Source organism: Perca fluviatilis, chromosome 21, assembly GCF_010015445.1.
Source record: "Perca fluviatilis chromosome 21, GENO_Pfluv_1.0, whole genome shotgun sequence".
Lineage (NCBI taxonomy): Eukaryota > Metazoa > Chordata > Actinopteri > Perciformes > Percidae > Perca > Perca fluviatilis.
The window spans coordinates 16,431,163-16,446,663 of NC_053132.1; the positions used below are offsets into that span (position 1 = coordinate 16,431,163).

Sequence of the window (15,501 nt, forward strand, 5' to 3'; positions counted from 1 at the left end):
ATGTTGCTGAAGGTGAAATGCAATAGTATCAAGAAGTACATCAAATTGCACTCAGGCTTCACCTATTCAGAATTCATCAGGGAAGGTAAATCATTTGAAGGCAAAACAAAATATGTAGCCAATTTAACAACAAATCACAGCACAATATTATCTGTGGCAGAACTATTTAAATACTTTTGGCTGTATTTAACAGTTTATATTACATGTTATGTCATATTTTATTTTAATGACCGTTCATAGTGGAATCATCAACATTAGTTAGAACATGGTTGTACATGATTCTTTTTAGTTTAACAGAGTTAAGCAGGATGATTTCAAATTTGCTCCAGGTGACTTTATCTGGTTACATTCCCTCCTTTTTACAGTCAAAAACAAGTTTGGGCTTCCTCATGTAGCTCAACTTGACATTTTTGATGAAACTGACACAGCAGTAGAGGAAGACATTCTTCTAGAGCTGTTGGAGGCCAATCCAGACATGTGCCTGACAGTACATGATAGTATTTCCGATGAAGGTAGGTGTCATTAAGAAAACCAATGTTAATTGATAGGGCTATTTGGTGCAGCTGACATTGACCTTTCTTTATGGAAAGAACATGGCAGTGGGCAAGGTTGGGTCAAATTTGTTACAGATTACTAAAAATATAATCTGAATACTTTAGGGTTACTTAAAATGTTTATACTAAAATGGATAAAGCCACATAAAGTTAAGTTAATCAAATTCTCTCTTTTTAAAGAGTTTTCTCCTCTAGATCATTCAACACAATCTTCCCTCACGGACACCATATCACTTTCTTCAAGTGACAGTGACCTTAGAGAACTGGGTATTACCACAGGCAGAAATAGATCCAGCAAAGAAGACATGAGCAGTTCTGCAACAAAGGCTTCCGTGTCAGAGGAGGTAATTGAGAGCTGGAAACGTCTTATTTTGATTTACTATAAATTATAAGGTGTCACGTTTAATTGAGATTATCACCAATTGAAGCATTTGGTTCCAAACTCACTTTTTTATCAAAGAAAATGTTATTAATTTGCTCCCTTCGTAGATGTTTATCTTTCACAATACTGCTGTTTTTTGTCATTCCTCTGAACTTTCACCCTATATAGACATGTTGTGGTATGTTTTTTCTAATAGACAGAATTGAACACTAAAACTTATTTTTCCTTTTCCTGTTATGCGAGTAGATGGTAGAAAAGGCCTTGCTTAAGAAGCCTGGAGGAGAGGATATTCTTGAGGAGTACAAGTCAGAAAATTCACTAATGCACCGCACTCGGAGACAGCTTGTCAACATATTGGCGAGTGATATGACTGAGAGACATGGTTAAGATTTAAAAAGGTTTTTATTACAAAGAAATGTAATAAGGCTGTAATCTTGTAATGATATAACTAATGTAATGATATAACTAATGTAATGATATAACTAATGTTTCTTGTACTAAAGAAATTATTAAAGATTGACTTTCTTCTCTCTATAGCAGGATTCCTTCCCGTCAGCAGAAGAAGTATGCCCTGGGAATTATTACTTTCCCTCACTGAAGGATCCTTTTTCTCCAAAGGGCTATGTAAGTTTTACAACCTTATTAAGAAAACACAGCACCAGATTTACAGTAAAGGGCTTTGGCGTTGTAGTTTTCATTATAAAATAACTACAGTTGTTTATAAAAGTGAAAAGATTTCAAAATTCAACAATTATGATGGTGCCCTGACTTGAAATTACTTGGGTTATAAGGATATTAAAAAGAAAATCTGTTAAATAAGTAATTGTTCTTTTGTTTCACAATGCTGCATCTTCACTTTATGTAAGATCGTTTTGTGATTATTTGTGTTTATTCATTTAAATGTAACAGGAGCATTTCTATAATGGGGAAAAAGGCACTAGATATTTAGCGTGGCGCCTCAAAACCATTTCCAGGACTACGGGAAAACGGCCAGTCAAGGAAGTCTCAGTACATCAAGCACAAGGACCAAAGCGCCGAAGATCAGCAACTACACTGCCTCAGCAGCTTGATGGAGATGCCTGCAGGGAGGCCATTTCATTTCTTGTTCACTCCCCTGATGAAGCAAGTGTATTTCAGAAGATGAAGATGACGTTTCAACATCGTCAGGACCTAGTGCATGACCCACAAAGAAGCACAGATGTCTTCAAAACATTTCCACGCTTTTTGGATGTCAAAGGACTGGTGAGTTGTATATTTCTTTTATTTAAACTGAAGTCTTGTTTTGCTGGATGTTAGCCATGAAAACACCTAATCATTCATCTTCCTGGCTTATTGATTGTCTTTTTTCCAAAATCTTTATTCTGATTTACACTGGTTTAATATACCACACACTGATATCAAAAATCACTAAGCTCACCATTAACAATGCACTGAGTCCTGGTCTCATACAGTATATATGCTTGTGTGTATAATCAACAGGTGAATCAAGACTTCCTGCTGCTGTTTGGTGCTGAAACAGCCTCCAAGATGCTTGAGAAGTGGGACACCTCATTCAAGCCCAAGTTCATCAAAGAGGCCAAACAACTGACTCCGACAACTGAGCTGTGCCGACTTCTAAAAGCTGCTGAGAAACTTGCAGAGAACGATGAAACGGGTAAGCTACACAGCATGCATTGTTCATATTACAAATTAGTTAGCTATTTTTATCTTTTCCTATTAGACATTAATGCCTTGTTTTTCCTCCTGATAAACTGGGACAGCTTCTATGCTGCTTCTTCTCTATCTCTTGCCACCCACAGCTGGACGGAAGAGGACCAAAATAAGTCAAAGTGATGCAGTGGACAAAATGGTGCACTTTCATAAGGTACATTATATGCCTCATTTTGTTAAAATTCCACGAGAGTTTTTTTTAGTTATATGCACTTGCTAGCCATATGTTGCTTTTAAAGTGCGTTCCTTCCAAATTAATGGTATTGCAGGCCAGTATGTCCCAATTACTTGAGGACCGTTTTTCCAGTGAAGCAAATTATCTCAAATCACAGGGGCAGTTTACAAAGTCTATTACATTAACATGGACCAGCAAGTACCAGATTCACTTGAAAGTGTACACATAATATTTTTTTTCTTTTTAGTCATGCTGCAGCATCAATGAATATCTGCAGGAAAGGGAGAGTAAACAACCATACATCCTTGCCATTGGCCGAACCCAGAAGCGATTGATACCTTCTACATCGCCGTTGACAAACAGCTCATCCTCTGCCAAGCCACCAGCTCGTTGGGTGCTTTTGATGAACTGTTTAAATCCCACTACGTGTTCAACTTGTCTTATGAGTCCCTGGTCCATTTCTACAGACAACGGTCTACAACATTGATGTTACCACAACAGATGAGTCTCCAAGAGTTCGTGAGTTGCGGGCAAAACTTTTGAATGACATATGAATACGTTTAAATGTTTCATATGCCAAGCAGTGCATGCTACCAGCCAGTGCCTAATAACTCATTTGCGAATCTGTCAGTTTTCTATCCTCTATTCTCTACTCTCATGTAAAATTAACCACTCTGGCCCAGCCCACAAATACACTCCTTCCAAAACAGTCTTAAAGAATGCAAAGTCTGCAACAAATTTGTACAATAACTCACTAAAGAAAGGTTATGTGAAATTAAAAGAAAAACTGTAAAAGAAAAGCAATATGAAATGAAAAGAATGTGTGGAATGAAAATAAAATGTAAATGTAAAGACAAGCAATGTTATAAATTGTAAATGTTTTCAGCATTCTGCATCAAGTGGTGATTTTAGCTTTCTTGTACACCTGTCTTAAAATGTAAGGGATACTGGAGCTTGGTTGGGGTGGTGGGACTGCTCGAGGTGGGCACCGGAAAATTTCCCTTATTTTCAAATCCAAAACTTGACAGGTATGTATGTTTGTACTGTTTTCTTGTGTCATGCTACTGTATACAACACTGTGCTACTCTTACAAACGTAATGTTTTGCCCAATAGATATTTTCTGTTTAACATTACTTTTTTTTTTACAGTGCATTTTTCAACCACTTTCAGCAGATTACTTTCTCTCTAAAACATTGTAAATGTAGATATAAGACTATAAAAGACAAAAGAGCTTTAGATTTAGAACAACAGTGTGTACATGGTATATCCAAAAATGTACTATTATGAAAAAAATGGTATTTTGAATGCAGTGTTTCATTTTGAAGGAGATGTGAGGCATTTTGCATTTTGTGTGTGCAGTTTTGGAAATTGTGTGTAGAGTTTTGATAAAGGAGATATAGTTTTGAAAACGTGTGTAAGCAGTTGGAAAAAACTGTAATATAAACAGTCTATGGTTGAGAAGCAAAAAATATCTTAGGAGTTTTAGCAAAAGCTAGTGGACATACATTGCAATACATTTGAAGTTGATATTCTGGCGACAAGCTCAACTCAACCATTACCTCAGATAAGGTCAAATGTACAATCTAAAGCCTATATTTTGCAATATTGTACAGAGTAAGCTATTAAATGCAATGACATGTAAGCACAACCGCAGACTTATGGGACCATTGCTGAATGATCACATTAATTTAAGAAGTTAGAAAAAATATATTTCTTCTCTTTTACAGGTTTTACGGTAGTATTAACTGAGAAACGGAAGTCGCCTTTACAACTTCCTTGGTAACGAGAAGAAGCTTGTTCTCGGTGTAAGTTTGCCTAGCATGTCCATGCATCCATGGAAAATGTTTCCTGAATTGCTTATGTTTATTTTATTGTAAGAATTCATAGGTGTAAAGTTGTAACGACCGACGTAGGAGAAATAAATCTAGCCAACTATAAAGTTACCATTGTTTTACAACAGCTAACTAGACGTCGCACTGTTGACCGCAACATGTCTCTTTGACGAAATGAATTCCCACCAGTGGTTTTCAATTCAGATATTTATCGTCTCGTGTGGACGCTTGGCCCACGCAGCCACAGAATCCGGGACTCCCAGCCCTATAAATGGAGCGCCGTTCAGCTCAGCAACCCCTGCTCCGGGCGGTACAGCGGCCGTGGACTCCACCAGCGTGGGCACCACTGAGGCGGCCACTCTGGACTCCATGTCAACCACGGCGCTGACTGTGTCTCAAGTTCCCACTGTGGTCACCGAAGCGCCCCCTGCAACCACCGTCCAACCTCTTGTGACTTCAGATGGTAACTTACACCTGCCTCTCGGGATCTTGTCTTTGTTTTTTTTGTTAGGCCGTTTTGAAGGTTTGATAACCAGAAGTGCTAGCAAGCTACATGAACATTAAGCTGTCTCCCACTGATTGCGCAAGCCAGACCCAATTCATTTTTTGTACATCTTTAGCTTCTTAAACCCTATCAACTGTTTTTAGGTGCCCCTTATATAAATTATAATAATACAATACCAGGTTTAAAATAGTTTGCCCTTTCTCTTTTGTGCACTGTAATAGCTGCTGAACTTCAAGAACTATTACCGCTTATTAACGATATCTCAGACCCTAATTGGAGACTTTGATTTAGAACTTAGTAATTATTGATTAAAGTGTACAGTTTCAACTAAACATCTTGGCTTTTTACAGTTAGATCTAAGTTATTTCTAATAAGATCAATGGCCACAAACATTGTTGAATTCACTTTTTACAACTATAAACTCAATAAAATAGCTAAGGATTTAAAAAAACATTGACAGTGTCACTGTCAAGAGTACATAAGGAAACCGTGACCGTAACACAAAACGGAAGTTGTCCTGACTAACACAAGTCTTTTCTGTTGTTATCAAGGTTGTCTCTGTGATTTAACTCCTGATTTCTGTGACATTGGCTGCTGTTGTGACGCCGTTAATTGTGGTATTGCGAACTTGAGTACCGTCTTCACCGGATGTTCACAGAAAGCTATGTAAGTCTTCTGCACACGCTTTGAAGTCATAGCACATAAAGTGCATATTTTTAGCATTTAAAAGAGTATTTTTATTTTACAGATCCGGAGTTTGCATTGAGAAATGGCTGATGTTTAGGGCTAATGTGGATTCATCTCTTGTCACTTTGACTGACTCATTGTTTTGTGTACGGCCTAAAGGTACGTAGATGTAATGAGAATATATTCATTTAAAATAAATACCCCACCAGCGGAATCACTGAATATGTTACAGCTAATTTTCGCAAGAGCGTATCAACATGTAAGTATCCCCCCACTAATGCAGCATCTCCCAACAGATGCACCACAGTCACTCCCAGCTCTACCGCAGTATCCAACTTTAGGGGACTCGTACCACTTCTCACCACCAGCACCTACAGGCAGCAGCCACAGCAGAGATTTCTATAGGGTAAACTCATAAGAAGATGTTTTTCTGCTTACAATGTTGAATCTGAAGTATTAAAAGTAATACACTTTTAGACAATACTACAACTAAATCAGGGAGTGTATCTTTAATAGATGAAATGCATAAAAGATTCTTTAACTTTTGTAGGTTGATGATGTCATCCAGACATATTTTTCCAGCTCGTCTGTGCGAAGTCTCCTTTATCAGACATCTCCAGGGGCTGCTACTGAATTGTGTATCAACCGCAACCCTGCAAGTAAGTTCACACCAAATAAAAAAGTATGTCAAACGGTTGCGTGTCGCAGTGTAATAGAGTTCCCCCAAACGTTTTTAAATCCAGACCTGCCATCTAGGTTAAGTTTTGTATCTGGGAATTTCTCTCGTCAGAATGAGCAGTCTTTCTCATGTCAATCTCTCAGTGCACTAGTAACAGCAAAATTACATAAAATCACATTTAGCCAGAAGGCCCCTTTGTCTCCCTTAATGATTTCCTACAGTCCTTGAAGTACTCTCACTGCAGTTAATAGTAATTGCTTCCTGTATGATGAGCAAACTCAAACGGAAATTTGAAGTAATTTTCTTTTGAATATTTGTGCGGTGTTTTTATAAAAATACACACTATGCTTAACTTGTGTTGTCCTAGGGACCCGTTCAGTTTATTTGACGTTTTGTATTGGCCTCACGTTGAGCTTTGGGTCCCCGGTGACCCTCGCGTACTATGTGATGACATTTTACGTGAACTGGCGGGGGCCTCATTCTTCGGGGTCCCGAGACCCATCCTGCACTTGAACGCGTTAAATAAACTAAACAAATCCCCGTGACACGAAGGACAATACAAGGGTTAAACAGTCATTGCATTGCTATACTGTACATGAAGTATATTGTGTCTGAATATCACAACCGTATTAACCACTATAACTCTTTTTTTTTTTTTCCTAAAAAAAAAAAACTTTTCTCCTGCTTGCAGAGTTCTTGAGGTCTGTGTCTCTGTCTTGTACCCGCATGTTGACTCCTCAGTCATGCACCACAGACCCAAATTTAAACGCCCGCTCCTACTTCTCTAACCTGAGCCTGATCAAGGTTAGTGAGTCTGTCTGCACTAAATGCTTTTATTCAGACAATTACTGGTGAGACTCTCAGATAGGCTAACATCAATATTTTTTTATTACAGATTCCAAAAGTTGGGACGGCACAAGTGTCAGACTTACTGGTAAGTCACTGATTGTACGAACAGCTCAAAGCCACACATGATATTAGCAGTAACACTTACATTTTGCACTTCACATGCCTCTGCACAAGTTGATATGATAAACCTACGAAATAAGCTTTCAACACTAGCATTTGGGGTTTTGTCCTGCATGTTGCAAAGCACAAGTCTTAGAATTAAACACTATACTTTGTATCTACAAACAAAAACTGAATCTGTAGCACAAATAATTAACTTGTTAGGTTTCTTCAACTTACAAGTTTGGCCTCTTGAGAGTGGATGTTTTTTAAAGCAAGGTATTAGCCTGTAAAGGAACAGTATGCGCATTAAAAAATACATCTTAATTAGTTAATTCCATTTAAATGAGGCACTGTACTAACTTGTTTCAGATCCCAGTTACTCCACTGACTGACTGGCCTGCACCAAGTGAACAAAACAACTCCTGTGTCAATGTGGTGAAAAATGTAAGTAGATGAAAATTTAAGACCCCCCCCCCCCCCCCCACAGACACACACAAAAAAAAATGTTCTCCTAAATCACACAAATTCTTTAAACCCAAGTTTAAACTCCTGGTTCTCCTGTAGGTGGAGTTTGTCATTGGATACACAGGCAGAGGGGAACTCACGTATGCAACAGTGAACATAGTCTTAGCTGATGTGGATCCAAATCAGTTACTGTTGCAGACACACTCTGTACAGTTCCAGGTAGTCTGTTAAAGCCACATATTTCTTCACTAAATGCGCTACAGATTCAAACACTTACATTATACCATTTCTTTCTTCCAGCTGGCAACACCCAGCTCCACTCCCGAAGGGCTGATCCCTGCAGTCGGACTCAGAGCGGGCTCTCCGGTCATTGGTCGCTTTGATGGAGAAGTGAAGCCTGTATCCTCACAAACAACATCATGAACTTCTCTTTCAGTTACTGTTTCATGTATCCAGCTAGCTTGGAGTCAATCATGCATCATGGTTCCTTGACAGTGAGTTAGCTGACCACACTGGGGCCGTCACAGAGTGGGGAGTGTTCCTCGGACCCCAGCAGACGAGCAATCGTCCTCTTCACACACAACACCGTCACTGGCTGCACATTCAGGTAAGTAGTTGCTTTGCTTCTATCTAGTTTTAACTGAAGTTTCATACATGAAGAGTAGTGGTGGAGTTGCTAAAAGTGAGTCCTAGTATTAAAGATTATTATAATGCAATGAGTTTTATTGAATCTTCTATGTGTCCTTTCACTTTCTGTATGCTGTTTAGTTCCCCATCTAGTGACTGTTCAGAGCTGCGTTCCCAGATTTACGGGATCTTGCAGGGACTTGCTACGCCCGATGCGATCGCCATGAACTCTGGCTCCCAACCGGACTGGACGAAAGCCATCACCCAGGAGTGTCCTGTCAGCCGGCAGGTACAGCTGAATCAGGAATTGAAAGTATTTAAAAAAAAATAAAAAGTTGAATAACTGAATGTTATGTTTTTGGATTATCTGAAACTTTACATTGTGTGCCTGTGGTTTGAATCTACAGTCTTGTGTTCCTCCTATTTATTTTGTTCCCTCTCTCAGGAAACATGTGAATTAGGCTGCGTCCTCCCCAACTCTCTCTCTGTCAGAGTACTGTGGGCCCGCCAGGGTCTCTTAGACCTTCCCCAGAACTACATCCTGGGGGCCAAATACATTTTTCAGTGTCAAAATTTCAAGGTAGGCACATGTACTCTCTCACTGTGAGGCAAGTATCAAAAATCATTTTTATCTGTGCAACACACGTAGTTTTCACCTCTATGTTAAAAATACTCTCCTCCCATTTTTCCCCTCAGTGTCCTCAGTCGTCCCCTATTGCTCTGACCACGGAGGTGACGTTTGTTGACAATACAGTTTACCCAGAACCCCCCAGAGGCTCGTCTCAGCCTAACTGGAAGTTTCCATTTGGTTTCTTCACTAGAGGCACTGCTGAGCTGGACGGGCACATTGTCATTAACGGCAGTGACACTGGGACAGTCACATGGAGTTTAACGCTGTTCACAGTAATGTTACTAACAGGATTACAATTCATCACCAGGTAGTCGGATAGCTAACAGTGGAAAGAATGTTTACTATGTCATTTGTCTCTTCTTTTTTTTTTTTTTTTTTTCAATATAAAAGTAAATCCTATAGAAATGCTAATTTATTCTTTTGTACATTTTCCGGAATACATACATTTTTACATGACATTTTACGAGTTATTATTTCACTGAGGTAAAGCTGCATTTCTTCCACATAGCTCCTCTTCTCTCGCCTTCTTTTGGTGTGGTTGGTTTCTGTGCGTTCTTCGCTCCTTTTGTCCTGTGTGGCGTACGTAGTTAAGGAGATGGACAATTGCAGCTGGAGTGATACCTTGCAAACGTGTAGCAGCACCCAGCTGGACGATAAAGCATGGTATTAGTTGCATATTAATTAATTTCTTTTATTAAACCGTACAAAAGTTTGTTTAATTTAGCCAGAACAAAAAGTTATTAGGAAGCAGTAAATACACTATACTCACAGTGCTGGGTCGAACTCTGTCCAAAATCTCTCTGACTTCCTGAGACAGAGACACCGGCAGAGAGAAATAGTCTATGTCCTGTGGAAGAGACATGTTCTCCTCCTTCTGAATTCTCTCAATCTCTTTCTTCTGAAGGTTACAGTGAGGTCTGTACACAGCTAAATAACAGGAGAAATGATTTTATTGAGAAAATATGAACCATGCTGTGGTAGTTGTGGACAATATCAAAGCAGCATTTTGAGGCAGTGCAGAAGGATAACTGAGCCATGAAGGCAATGTTCCCCTTCCCTGCTGCTTCAAAATGCCCAAACCACTTTTTACCCTCTATCTTGAGTCTTTGTGAGAACTCCATGTGTGGTAAAAGGCACTCTGGGAAGGCAGATGCCAGCATTTCAAAGGACACGTCGTTGTACTGCAGCACGTCCATACCACTGAAAAAGAAACCACAAAGTAACAGTCAGGACCAAAAATGTACCACTTTTGACTGTATCTTGAGATGAAACGTCCGACATGCTCTGCTGAGCAGATTTGGTCCATGACACTGGTGATTCCACATATTTGTCACTCACGTCAGTAAAGTGCTCTTAGCCTCGCTCATACACATGTCGGGCAACTTTTTTCTCCAGTTGTGGGTGGACAGAGAGAGAGCCTGAAGGGCTGCCAGTGCATCCTGCAGACTGTCCCTTACTCTCACAGCCTCCTGGTAGCGCAAGGTGGACACACATCCCACCTCCTCAAACCCTGGCAGAGGAAAACATTTATGAGTGGAGAAAAAGTAGAAAGTAGAACAACCACTTGTAGGACCCATCATGACTCTGTAAAGTGTTCTCACTGTCCAGAGATAACTTCTGTTATGATTTGACACTATGAATAAAATTGAAATGAATGACTACAGGTTGTCTCACATCCGGATATGTCTGTGAAATAATTAAAGTCCCAGACACTATGCCTACCTTTCAGAGTGAGGCGGAGGTCAGCGTTGTCCGGCCTTAGAGAGGTTCGAAACTCAGCCCGGCTGGTGAACATGCGGTACGGCTCTGTAACGCCTCGACTCACCAGATCATCAATTAGAACTCCAATATAACTCTCTGTCCGAGACAGTGCTACTGGTGGCATGGAGAGCGCCCAGCGGGCAGCGTTCGCCCCCGCCCACAGGCCCTGCACAGACAGAAACAAGAGCAGGGCTGCAACTAACAATTCTTTTCATTGTTGATTAATCTGTCATTTGTTTTCTCAATTAATCAATATTATTATCGTGTAGGGCTGGGCGATATGGAGAAAATCAAATATCACGATATTTTTGACCAAATACCTCTATCGATACCGCAACGATATTGTAGTTTTGACTATTGGTGCTTTCACAAAATATTTACACAATGAGATTTTTGATAAATAATCAACAGTAATGTGGATATAATTACTAACTGGGTAAAGGCAAATAATAGAACAGACTAGAACAGCCTGCTAAGTTCAGAAAATGACATCACTTTACTGTAATGCAGCTTTTAAAACCAGACAACGCTTATGCCATATTACGATATCCACAATCTAAGACGATATCTAGTCCCATATCACGATATCAATATAATATCGATATATTGCCCAGCTCCATTATCGAGTTATTTGATCTCTAAAATGCCAGAAATAATAGTGAAAAATGCAGATCAGTGTTTCCCAAAGCCCAAAATGATGTCCTCAAATATCTTGTTTTGTCCACAACTCAAAGATATTCAGTTTACTGCCATAGAGGAGAGAAGAAACTAGAAACTATTCACATTTAAGAAGCTGGAATCAAAGAAATAATAAATCACCGTTTATTCGCTTATCAAAATAGTTGCCTATTAATTTAATAGTTGATAACTAATCAATTAATCTATTTTCCAAGTGAAACAAACAGCAATTACAGGTAAAACCAGTAAGACAACAAGCTCCTCATTCTGTTACTCCTGGAAAATACAACTACGTGATACGCTCTAGAGCCCAGAGAGTGTACTGTGAGGTAGTGGCAGAAGACTGAAAATTGGTTGACATCGATGCATGTTTTATGACCCACAATTTAAACACTGAATTGCTAAATATAGTGTACAGAAAAAAGCAGCTACCTGTGCAGCAGCCTCCTCGTACCCTGTTGTTCCGTTTATCTGACCGGCCAGAAAAAGCCCCTGAGTGCTTTTCACCTGCAGGGCAGGGCTCAGCTGAGTGGGACACACAAAGTCATACTGCACACCATAACCTGGAAAAGCCCAAAATATAAAAAAAATAAAATCCAGGCAACACAGTAGACATGCTTTTAGATTAATTAATTATTACTATGCAGATCAAACGGGATTCATGCAGTAAATACCAGGCGTGTGGATCTCAGCTCTATGCATGGCAGGGATTTCTCTTATGAGGCGGAGCTGCACGTCAGGGGGCATGGTCATGGAGAGACCCTGAGGATATAAAAGGTCAGAGGTCACCCCCTCAGGCTCCAGCCACACCTGGTGCTGTCTGCCTGGGAAACGAAGCACTCGCGACTCAATGGAGGGACAGTATCTGTGACAGCCAAAGACTAGAGTTAATACTTTTCAGTTTCAGAACACACTGTGTGTGCGTGTGTGTGTGTGTGTGTGTGTGTGTGTGTGTGTGTGTGTGTGTATACCTGGGACCCTTGGTGTCTTGCTGTATGTGACAGTTGAGATGAAGACTCTCCCTCACCACTCTCTCTACACCAGGAGTAGTATAGGTCAGGTAGCAAGGCAGCTGCTCTTCAGGCTGAAGAAGTGTTTAGTTGCCAGATAAAAGTAAAAAAAAAAAAATAATAGATATAATGTAGAAGTCCTTTTGTTGACTAAACAAAAACATTTAATAGCACTTTTTTAGATCTTCTACACTTATAAATGTATTGTATACTAGTGCTGAAAAATCTGTTACTCAATTAGTCAACCAAATGAATTTACCTTGCAGCGTGTGTGTGTATTAAGGAAGCTGAATGGAGTTGGATGACTGTCAGGGGGGTGAACGTGAGCCAAGGAAAGGTCTACTGAATCCTTCACAATCCTGGGAGGGGTACCAGTCCTCAGTCTGCCTATCCTTAGCCCCAGCCTCTCCCTCAGAGTCTGGGACAGCCCAGCACTCGATGGCGCGTCTCCAATCCGACCCCCGGGGGACATGCTTTGGCCCAGGAAGAGGGAGCCAGACAAGAAAGTACCAGTAGTAAGAACCACGGAGCTGGCTGAGATCAGGTGGCTTCCATTTGCTGAGACGATGTCAAAACAAGTGCAAAATTGTAAACTGATTAACAGATTTTAATTTTTTTCTGTAACTTATACTGGAAAATGTTGAAAGTGCATTTTACTGGTTAGTGCATTTGTTAGATATCAGGTGTCCAACAAACTCCACAACTGATTGGCTTCAACATTTCATTTGAATCCTAATCGTAATAGCATAGGATAAAATAGCAATAGCATTTTCTCCCTACCCAAACGTATCCCAGTGACTCTGTGGTGTCCAGGCTCCTCTGGGTTTGGTTCTGATACCAGCAGCTCCTCTACTGAGCCCTCCAACACCGTCAGCCTGGGAGTGGACAGCAGCTCAGACTGAATGAGAAACAGCAGGCAGACGCACAGTTAACATTTTTTAATCCATTCACAGACAACAATTCTGTTATACTAAACAGAAAATGAAACCACATCTGTGTATAAGATACCTGAATAAATTCGCGGTAGCGCTGCCGGTCCAGCTGGGCCCTCGGGCCCCACACAGCGGGGCCTTTTCTACGATTCAGAATGGAGAAATGGATCCCAGCCCAGTCTCCTGCTCGACCACACAGCCCATCCAGAGCATCTACCTCCTTCACCAGCTGGCCCTTCCCTACTCCTCCCAGAGACGGGTTACAGGACAAGGCACCTGGAGGGACGTGATGGGAGAAGGAGTATATTTTGGTAGAACGTTTTTAATCAAAAATGAAAAATACTATCTAGATTGCACTAAGAGGATGTTTTTTAAAGGGCAAACTGTCTCTTTCTCCCACCAATGGTTTGTATTTTCTGTGAGACCAGTAGTGTCTCTGCTCCCACTCTGGTTGCCGCCGCCGCCGCCTCAGTCCCTGCGTGACCCCCACCCACAACAATGACATCATACTGCTGTCTGGCAAGGTGACTGCCACGTCTGGAAATCAGTGACAGAAAGTTCTGCAGGGGTTGAAGCTTCTTTGTCAACATGTGGGATGCATACCTGGAGTGAGGGTTAGATGGTCAGAAATGTGGACATAATTACTTTTTTCAATGGGAGCAGTACAGAGTGAGGACAAAACTGCCTCTAATCTTTAGTTAAAAAGAAGTTACTTGATGCTATTACTCCATCAAAGGTAAGTGGGTCATGCATTCAAAATGTACTCAAGTGTAATAAAAAAAAGTGTAAAGGAATTCATGGTAAGATATACCAGTGTACATGCTCAAATGATTCCTTTTGAGTTGTTACATTTTTGTTGCATCACTTCTGACATGTAACAATTATTTTGAAATTTAAGATGATCTAACTACTTAATATACTGCTGCTACATTTACTTGCACTTCTGTTAAAATTAAATTTCATGAAAACTTGTCACCATTGAAAGCATTAGCATGCATTTGAGCCAATGAAAATACTAACACATTTCAAGCCTTAAGACTATTTGACATTAAAAACGGATTTTTCACTTAAAATAAATGATATAGCAGGATAACTTCCAAACAGCTTTAGGCCAAACTGCTACTCATATTTTATATAAGGTGTTGATATTAAAGAGTCCTGCATGTAAATACCGTAGTTTTCCATTTATCTTTAAAGAGGTTCATAAGTACAGTGACAGATAATTTCATATGTAGGCCTACATACATGTTTGTAAGTCTAGTAGTGTTATGTATAACACTACTGTATTTGTACGTAACTATAGGTCCATTGCAACTCCCAAATTAGCTTGAGTATTAAATGTACTTACAATTTCTTTGGCAGAAGACGAAGAAGGTATTTCGTTTAATTTCCAGAATGATGTCAGAAGAAACTAAAATTCAAGGAAAGATCAAGATCCTTGAGAAAATAACCAAACCCCTGCTACACAAACGCTCTTTGTGGAGGCTGCCATGCTGTCTGTAGCTTACAGTCGTAATAACTGGTGTATAGACGCACTAACAATGTTGTTTAATAGGTCAAGTCAGTTTGTTTGCCTATAGGCATTGGCTGTTCTTATAATAAGTCATTGATGAATTCATGAATGAAATGAAAAAATAAAGCAAACAACAGCAACATACACAAGAACAGACAAAAGGTGAAGGTGGAATTAATAAATATCAAGGTAATACTTTGTAAACAAAACGATGTTGGTGTTTTGTTTGGTGACTGCCACGTGTACAGCAGAAACCATCCATTCTTATTTATATCAGAGATAAATCAGGATTAATCAAATATCGATCCAATGCACACATTATTGAACGTACGCACGCTCCCTAGTAGGTCAAAGGCGCACGCGCATGTCAACGCCCCCTCCCCCTTTCAGCCGGTTTCCAGTCAGCCG

General features: G+C 40.0%; 2 protein-coding genes and 1 pseudogene across 2 annotated transcripts; 2 read left to right on the forward strand and 1 right to left on the reverse strand.

Moving 5' to 3' along the window:
* LOC120551632 lies at positions 1 to 3,375 on the forward strand (annotated as a pseudogene).
* A 1,224-nt stretch (positions 3,376 to 4,599) lies between these two features.
* LOC120550997 (tectonic-3-like) lies at positions 4,600 to 9,581 on the forward strand. Its single transcript, XM_039788072.1, has 14 exons — positions 4,600 to 5,117; positions 5,711 to 5,825; positions 5,908 to 6,005; positions 6,143 to 6,252; positions 6,397 to 6,505; positions 7,217 to 7,329; positions 7,421 to 7,459; positions 7,846 to 7,920; positions 8,041 to 8,160; positions 8,242 to 8,340; positions 8,445 to 8,548; positions 8,710 to 8,857; positions 9,014 to 9,148; positions 9,265 to 9,581. Exons 1-14 carry the CDS (start codon positions 4,829 to 4,831, stop codon positions 9,508 to 9,510), a joined length of 1,800 nt encoding a protein of 599 aa, XP_039644006.1. The 5' UTR covers positions 4,600 to 4,828; the 3' UTR covers positions 9,511 to 9,581.
* On the reverse strand, positions 9,560 to 15,492 carry mto1 (mitochondrial tRNA translation optimization 1). The gene is made up of 13 exons (XM_039788066.1): positions 14,929 to 15,492; positions 13,981 to 14,183; positions 13,657 to 13,856; positions 13,429 to 13,546; positions 12,908 to 13,206; positions 12,610 to 12,722; positions 12,313 to 12,503; positions 12,071 to 12,201; positions 10,922 to 11,126; positions 10,538 to 10,709; positions 10,290 to 10,399; positions 9,969 to 10,126; positions 9,560 to 9,845 (listed from the first exon to the last, which is right to left on the reverse strand). The coding sequence occupies exons 2-13, from the start codon at positions 14,168 to 14,170 to the stop codon at positions 9,675 to 9,677; spliced, it is 2,058 nt and encodes a 685-aa protein (XP_039644000.1). The 5' UTR covers positions 14,171 to 14,183; positions 14,929 to 15,492; the 3' UTR covers positions 9,560 to 9,674.
* Positions 15,493 to 15,501: the final 9 nt, after the last annotated feature.